At 42.0% G+C, this 7,949-nt stretch overlaps 2 protein-coding genes across 2 annotated transcripts; both read left to right on the forward strand.

The window, feature by feature from the left end:
- Positions 1–109: 109 nt before the first annotated feature.
- tmem127 (transmembrane protein 127) lies at positions 110–2,694 on the forward strand. Its single transcript, XM_034542268.1, has 5 exons — positions 110–155; positions 410–490; positions 579–857; positions 949–1,113; positions 1,216–2,694. Exons 3-5 carry the CDS (start codon positions 614–616, stop codon positions 1,524–1,526), a joined length of 720 nt encoding a protein of 239 aa, XP_034398159.1. The 5' UTR covers positions 110–155; positions 410–490; positions 579–613; the 3' UTR covers positions 1,527–2,694.
- A 661-nt stretch (positions 2,695–3,355) lies between these two features.
- Positions 3,356–7,471, forward strand: es1 (ES1 protein, mitochondrial). Its single transcript, XM_034541980.1, has 7 exons — positions 3,356–3,524; positions 3,617–3,669; positions 3,744–3,857; positions 3,989–4,120; positions 4,234–4,326; positions 7,004–7,169; positions 7,291–7,471. The coding sequence occupies exons 1-7, from the start codon at positions 3,408–3,410 to the stop codon at positions 7,423–7,425; spliced, it is 810 nt and encodes a 269-aa protein (XP_034397871.1). The 5' UTR covers positions 3,356–3,407; the 3' UTR covers positions 7,426–7,471.
- Positions 7,472–7,949: the final 478 nt, after the last annotated feature.

Consider the following 7,949-nt stretch of genomic DNA (forward strand, 5'->3'; position numbering starts at 1 on the left):
ATTAAAATGTAGAATGGCATACTTTACAGCTGTTGTTTAGCTGTATCATCAGTAGGTGGGAGCACTGCTCGCCAGTCGCACTTAGACTGCAGCCTATCGAAGCCACGAAGAAGAATGGTGTGAACAAGGAAGTTAATATTTTACAGGAAGCCAGTGTAAGCTGCCTTTTGTTTTGTTTTGTCTTTGTTTTCTGTATCGAATTGGTGGCCATTTTTCTTCAGAATAGTTTGCTAGATTAGTTAATAGGTTGTCGTTCATCTGGTTTGTTATCATTAAGTATATTTTCTTCATTACATTGTGTCGTTAGCTGTGAGCTTCACGCGCTAACAACAGAGCTAACAGGCCTGAAGGCCATCGGTCCATTGTCTGCCCGTGAAATACTTAACGTTAGGCCGTTTGTGTCAAGCAGCCGGTATCAACCGTCGTTTGGAAACATTAGATACCACAGCGGACGACGCGCCCGGGCCGCTGTCATCAGCTCGTCGCACAGGTAACGTGAGCTGTACCGGCGAACGGTGTTACTTTGGGCCGGTCAGTTCGTTTAGTGCGGTCACAAATAACGTCACTATCAACAAAAGGAAATCGACAATACAACAATCGGTCGGGAACTTGGATGAGCATGTATGCCCCGCCGGGTCCTACTGTGCCTGGAGGCCGGAGGAGGAGAGGCGGCACCTCCATGCCGAAGCAGCCGGAGCGGAGCCTGGTGTCCGCTTTGCCGGGAGCTCTGTCCATCACAGCGCTGTGCACGGCTCTCGCAGAACCGGCCTGGCTCCGGGTTCATGGAGGCACCTGTCCGAGACAAGAGCTGGGGGTGGCAGATGTCCTGGGGTACATTGACCCCAAGCTTCTGGACGGTGAGGAGCAGCACTAGTGCATTACAACCTGCAGGTGACAGGTGTCCGGTACCTCACTTGTAATGCTTTGTGTCTTCTCTGTGTCCTCCAGATTACTGTGTGAATCCACAGACCATCTTGCTGATGAGGGTGATCGCTGCCTTCTGTTTCCTGGGCATCCTGTGTAGTCTGATTGCGTTCCTCTTGGATGTGTTTGGACCCAAACACCCTGCCCTCAAGATCACACGCAGATATGCATTTGCACATATTCTCACAGGTATCTTTCATACTGAGCGTCTTTTCAGATTCCTTCATCAAATAACAAAGGCATTTTTTTTTCATATTTGGCAATCTAACAGATTTGTTTGTCTCTCATCAGTGTTGCAGTGTGCCACCGTCATAGGCTTCTGCTACTGGGCCTCGGAGCTCATCTTGTCACTACAGCAGCAACACAAAAAGTACCACGGCTCTCTTATATACGTCACTTTTGCCATCAGTTTCTATCTGGTGGCAGGGGCAGGCGGAGCCTCTATCCTCGCCACGGCTGCAAACCTCCTGCGCCATTACCCTACAGAGGAAGAGGAGCAGGCGTTAGTGCTGCTCTCGGAGATGGAGGACAGCAGTGAAACGTTCCCCGCTGACTATGACATTGCCAATCAGTTTCAGCCACCGCCTGCCTACACGCCCTAATGCCGCCTGATTGGCCTTGTTAACCCTTGCTTCTTTTCTCAGCACCGCTATTGGCTTGATGAGCAAACCCCACTTTATCAAATGGATATCTTCGCAAATACTCTGCATAATGAACACAGCGTGCACAGTCGGTGCACAAACTCCTTGACTGACAGTGCTTGAGTGCATGAAAGCTTTCTTTTGTGATGGCAGACATTTAGGAGATGATTCTTACTTTCACCACTGAAGTTGTTAGTGATTTGCATGTAAATGGCTTTTAGGAATTGGTTCTTACATGTAAAGCAAACTCAACTGCAAGGAGTGCTCAACATGGCTCATCATAAGTAATTGATGAAACTGCCACAGCCTGATCAGTGCCAATTACAGTATTGAGGCTGGGCTGTCGGCAGATCGGCAGCAGTTGTATTGCTCTGTTGGATTGTGAAAGGAACTTTCTTAAGCATAGTTTTGTTTTTATTTCTGATATGCTTGCCCTGTGTATGATTTTTATTTTCCTGATACATACAAAATGGAGAAATACATGAAAGATTTTTTTAGACATTTCTTTCCTATAAATTATCGAATGGACCTGATTATTTATTAAGTTGTCTGTGCAGACTTTCTTTCTTTTGCTTCGTAGACACCCTTCACTGGTTTAGTCTTAGTTAACCACATCTTTACTTGAAATAAGAAAATTGTCGAAATGTGACCTGTCTTTGTGGTGATTTAAAAAGGATCATGGAATGTGTAGTGTGTTGGAGAGCTAGCAGCCACGAAGAAATTGAGAAACATGGTTGTGTGTTTCACAATAAGACATTTAAAAACAGGAACCTCACTGCATAAGTTGGTTGTCATGTTTCTTGTATTTAGATTTTTTAAGAAGAAACCTTATTTGTACTTTGATTACCACATGAGACCCTTTCCGTACGCGTTTGTTTTATGCATGAGTTCTTTTGTGTGCACATTTTAAACCCTCCAGCAGAATGGTATGAGAACATCTCGCAGCCAGTTGAGGCTTAAATTTGTGATTGATGTGGTGACTCTAGTTGGTTGTATATTGTTCCGTTTACTCAATTTTTGCATTTTGTTTCTCAAATTGTCATCATATGCTTTCATCACCAGTATGTAAATATTGATTGTTTCTACAAAAAGTGGTCATAATAAATATTAATGCCATCTTTTCCCCTAATGTTTGTCGTTTGTACAATTAATCTTGGGTTCTTCACTAATTTGAGCTGTAGATTTGATTAAACTGTATATTGCCTTTGACATTTCCGTCTGACCAGGGTTTACCGTCTAGACGGAATATAGCATTACAGCGAGTAAGAGCCTTACAACTTAATGGACTTTAAAGGGCATACAGTATTGGTACTGTCTAAAGCCATCGCTCCACTGCTACCTTATCAACAAAAAACATTATATATATATATAACCAGCATTTTCAAGAAACTGCATATGGCTGCGGAGTGTTGGGTAAAAGTTTCCAGTCAACTGCTCGGAAATATAAACCTACAACATTTAGCATTATTTTTGCAGGTTTTCGCATCTAAATACCATACCAAGTTATATTCTAAATGGGTCAAGATATTTCATGGATTAAAGAACTACATGTGTAGAATACTCAGAGCTCAAGAGTCACTCTGTAGCCAAATGACTTAAGTTAATCAGGTGAATAAACAAGGTATTACAAGTGAAGGGTGTTCGGCAAGGCGACAGTCCATTTAAGGCAAAGAAGCGACTGCTATTCTCAGATAATAGAGCTTACGTGGTAACGTCACCTGATCACAATCTGGTGGTATATATACAGGCACTGTAAGATCAACTGTACTACCATTCAAAGTCTTCAGGCTCTGTGGCAAACTTTTACATTTTCCTCCTGCACAGTGAGATTGAAGCTAAATCATGCTGGCATCAAGGACCTTGCTGTCAAAACCAACACTGGCTGTTCTCTCTCGCCAGCCGGCCTGCTTTGTTCATCATGGTGACCATGGCAACTGGGGAAATACCAATATTGCAGTGGTAAGTGAAAACTTACAAATATGTGGCCAGTGAAAAAAGTCAAATGATTAGTGTGTGCATTATTGTGATTTGTGAATCACAATGTAATCCAGGTGTTCTCAGGATGTGGCTGGTGGGATGGGACTGATGTCCACGAGGGAGTATAGTGAGTATCATAATTTCACACATTGCTCAAACATATCACCATGCAGAGATGGTAATTTACATCTCCGTCCTCAGCACCATGTACCACCTGAGCCGTAACGGGGCTCGCTTTCAGATGTTTGCTCCAAATCAACAGCAAATGCATGTGATGGACCACATGAAGAAGCAGCCTGGCTCTGGGGAGAACCGGTAGGCTCGTTAGGAAATACTGACACACTTTCAGATACGTGGGTCCAGTGGCTTATTTAACATTTGTTTATACACCTGACTTGATTAATTCCATGAGGTAGTATTTATGATTATTTCTGGCCGTCACATAGGAACATGATGATGGAATCAGCTCGCTTCAGTCACGGTCAGGGAACGATGCAAATGCAAGACCTGTCCAAGCTGGACGTCAACAGCTTCGATGCAGTCATCTTTCCTGGAGGCCACGGCGTCATCAAGAATCTGTGAGAAATACTTAAATGCGAGACAGTGTAGTGGAAAATAGAGTGAAATGAGATACAAGCTGGCATAATAAAGATGGAGAACTAATGTCAGTTTGTAATGCTCAACTCTTTAGATCCTCTTTCGTGAAGGATGGCAAAGACTGCAAGCTGCACAACGATGTGGAAAGAGTGCTTAAAGACTTCCACCGCTCACGCAAGCCTATCGGGTATGTATCAATTGGTCTCTATTTAATCCATCAGTACTGAAAGAGCAATACTGTGAACTCTACTTATGTACAATCAATATGTTAAAGTATTAGGGCAGCAGCATACAACAACTTTTTTTGAAGACTTAGAATTTACATTTTAAATCCAAACATAAGGCAGAATTGCAGTCACTGATTCGTACAACACTTTAAACCAGATTACATTAAACTAGATAAAGACAAGATTTAAACGATCTCTGTAATGGAATTAGGGCATTGGGGCAGCTGTAGTAAGGAAAAAAAAAGACAGTAAATACTGGGCTGTTTCTATGTCGATTAATAATTGTAAATGCATAAATAGGTTAATCATTGACAAATGTTGCAGTTCTGAAGTTTGGATACAATATATCCCATTACCACCAGAAAGCATCATCATTAATAGTTACATTACAAGACCCTTTAATTACTTTTACAGTCATTGTTTTCTAGAAAATAAATGTTTACTTTAGCGCATAGACTACCTCTAAAAATCCGTATGCCAATAGTCATGACATCTTTCTGTAATGATACAGTAATTTAAACTCACTAATTAACCTATTAATATACACACACAAAAAAAGGAACATCTGACAATGTAATACAAATGTGCATTGCATTAAGTAAAACTAAGAAAGACAAAGTGCAAATGGATGCTCCACATTGGCTCAATGGCTACACAGAGAGAGAGGAGCAGGTGAGGTAAAACCAGAGGAGCTCTTACGTTGGGCCACATGAAGGCAGTCAGAAGCAGCAAATCCCGAAGGTTAAAGGACGCGATGCAGCGCGACTGAGCCTCTGGCTGCCATGTTGGCACACGTGTAGTGATGAGGGGCAGCTGGGGAGACAGGTGACAGATGAAGGGACACCTGGTGGCCACGTGAGGAATGGCAGGTCTGAGATGACAGGAGATGCAGGATTACAGGACATAGAGACTTTTTTTTTTTAGTACACACTGCAGCTGTTACTGTAACCGTATGCATTCAATTGGGACATACTACATTCAATTGGGACATACTACTTTGTCTCTACATTAAAATATTGACAACAATAACAATTATTTTTCTACCCAACAAGTGATAAAAAAAAAGACATAATAAATGAGCAAAGCAGACATTATGTAAAGGTGCCGTCAGTATAAGTTATTACAGTGATTCACATCTTGCTGCTGCAGACAGGAGACAGATAAATGCCCCCTCTGTTTGATCAGAGCTATAATTGTTGTCTTGAAATGTGTTAAACTCATCTTCCGAGAAATAATTCCCCCCCCAAAACCAGCAGTGTATACATTTAGAATCAGACTATCTTTCTCAAAGCAATAATTTAGCTCCCGGTGAAAGATTCTAATGCTTCTCTGCAGCTCCTCCACACTACTAACCCTCCTGCTGCAACTCCTCACCTCATGTGCTTCATACTCCTCCTTGACGTAATGAAACACTAAATGTATATCTATAGGCCTTTTTTTCAGAAAACACTTTGAATGTTACAGTAGAAAAAGCACAGGTGTAGATAATGACATTATGACATATGGATGTATGAATCCCACTTAGCTGCTATGATTTTGTATCCTGCTTGCTTTCTGTCACTCACTGTAACAGTTGAAGAGAACAGGGCATTCTTTAGTGTTATTAGAAACACCCGTGCTCTTCCTACAAGTCCAAATGTCTTCTGGTAAAAAAGCCCAATGGAGGCACCCTGAACTCAAAAGTCTTTTAAATATTCATATGAAATCAGCAGGTTTGACCACCTTACTTTTGTCTAGCTGGAAGGGTCTGACTTGTATAATGAAAACTTGACATCCAGCACTGAGACACGATGGCTCACAGGGTTTAGGTATCACGGTGTGTCTGTGTGGCAATGGAAAGGCTCATTTAGTTGGTAGATGGAGTCGAGTGGGGGGAGATGCTGAGTGTCTGTAAAGTGCTGCAGGCTGACAGACTGGTCGGATTTAAACCTCCACAGATCTTTACATATAATGTCAGCAGAAGTCATTAGTGTTAAATTACTGCTTTGATTAAAACAGCAGGAAACATGTCCATTCCGAATGAATGGTTGTTACTATTGCACAGTGGATTGAACAGATTATATTGCACATTGTCTGTTATTGGTTTGTGTAGTCTACTGGGAGCAGTGTTTGATGTGCCGTATGAAGACCATTTAAGGTGTAGGTTCTCTCACATCCAAGGTTCAGTTTGGGTCCTCATGTTATTCTTCTCAGTCTCTCCCCATGTTTCCTGTCTGTTTCTACTGTCAATTATCAAATGAAAACAAGAGATGAATGAATAAGAGATATCAGTCAGGTATGGGCTGTGCACACCCACTCCAGTCAGGTAAGTGAAATCACCTGTGTGGGTGGACCATACTGGAGGTGTGTTGTTTCAAATGTAGTCCAAGATTGCTAGTTAATATGCACAAAAGGTGATAAACAACTGACAAGCTGTACTCATCTTTTGGTCAGTAATAGTAGTTTACTAACTACACACTGAGCTTCACACTGCTGTCCCAGTGAGTTATACTGGGACAAGCCTTTCTTTTTCAGGCTTTAAATCTCTCCTGTCTGATACTGGTAAGGCAATCATTCTCACTCCCTGATCTCTCTGGTCTCTTAATCTCTCTGGTCTCTTACTAAAAAACCTCAACTAATGGTCTGGTCCTGTTTCAGACTAGCCAGCATGGCTCCGGTGCTGGCCTGTCGCGTGCTGCCCAGCATCGAGGTGACCATGGGCTACGAGAAGGACGAGAACACCCGCTGGGGGAACTGGCCTCACACAAACATGGTGCAGGCTGTGAAGAGCATGGGCGCTCGCCACAATGTCCGCGAACCATATATATCCTTTCAGAACTCTGTTTTTGCTATTGGTTGACTAAATCCTCACATATTTATGACCATTTTGTCATTATTTATGATCTGAAGGAACTCCTGCTTTTGACCTTAACCCTTTCTTTTACGAAGCCTATGTGGATGAGAAGAACAAAGTGATCAGCACTCCTTCCTTCATGTGGGAAACAGATTATCACTATCACTACATCTTTGATGGCATTGGAAATATGGTCAAACATGTCATGCGAATGTCAACCAAGTGATGTGACACTTTCAGCCTGGAAAAGAAATAGATGAAGTTGGTGTTTATGTACGACGCACACCTCTGTATTGTGATGAATTCTTACCAGAAACAATATAAAGGCTTTAGTTAAAGAGCGCATGGCTTGTTGTGTGTAATTCATTGTATTGGTTAATATGTATATGTGCAGAGAGCAGATCTACACATCTGAGGAGCTCATGGGGGCACCATCTCCATTTAACTGGAGACATATTGTATAACAGGCAGGGAGGAATTCATCGTCCTAACCTCTGCATCTGATCAACGCTAACTCCGACCTTGCAAACTGTAGGGTCAGCACTTAAATAACAATTCCATCTGATCTTTTGTCACATTTTTCCAGCTGCACTACAGCTTTAGGATCATGAAAAAAACAATAACAGTACACCACAGCACATAATCAATACAGGATTTACAAAAGAATAAATGTGTCTTTGGTCTCATTAGACTGAATTAATGAGGATCTATGTAGCGTGTAACTAATGTTTAAACCCCTTAATTATTCTC

Source organism: Cyclopterus lumpus, chromosome 9 (assembly GCF_009769545.1).
Source record: "Cyclopterus lumpus isolate fCycLum1 chromosome 9, fCycLum1.pri, whole genome shotgun sequence".
NCBI classification, from domain to species: Eukaryota; Metazoa; Chordata; class Actinopteri; order Perciformes; family Cyclopteridae; genus Cyclopterus; species Cyclopterus lumpus.

What these genes read in the sequence shown, in the direction of transcription:
- es1 (XM_034541980.1), top strand. Translation starts at nt 3,408, where the DNA reads ATGCTGGCATCAAGGACCTTGCTGTCAAAACCAACACTGGCTGTTCTC. An exon ending in GATGTCCACGAGGGAGTATA is followed by an intron (nt 3,670 to 3,743) that starts GTGAGTATCATA and finishes CTCCGTCCTCAG; the next exon opens with CACCATGTACCACCTGAGCC. An exon ending in CACGGCGTCATCAAGAATCT is followed by an intron (nt 4,121 to 4,233) that starts GTGAGAAATACT and finishes TCAACTCTTTAG; the next exon opens with ATCCTCTTTCGTGAAGGATG.
- tmem127 (XM_034542268.1), top strand. Translation starts at nt 614, where the DNA reads ATGAGCATGTATGCCCCGCCGGGTCCTACTGTGCCTGGAGGCCGGAGG. An exon ending in TGACCCCAAGCTTCTGGACG is followed by an intron (nt 858 to 948) that starts GTGAGGAGCAGC and finishes TGTGTCCTCCAG; the next exon opens with ATTACTGTGTGAATCCACAG. An exon ending in ATTTGCACATATTCTCACAG is followed by an intron (nt 1,114 to 1,215) that starts GTATCTTTCATA and finishes GTCTCTCATCAG; the next exon opens with TGTTGCAGTGTGCCACCGTC.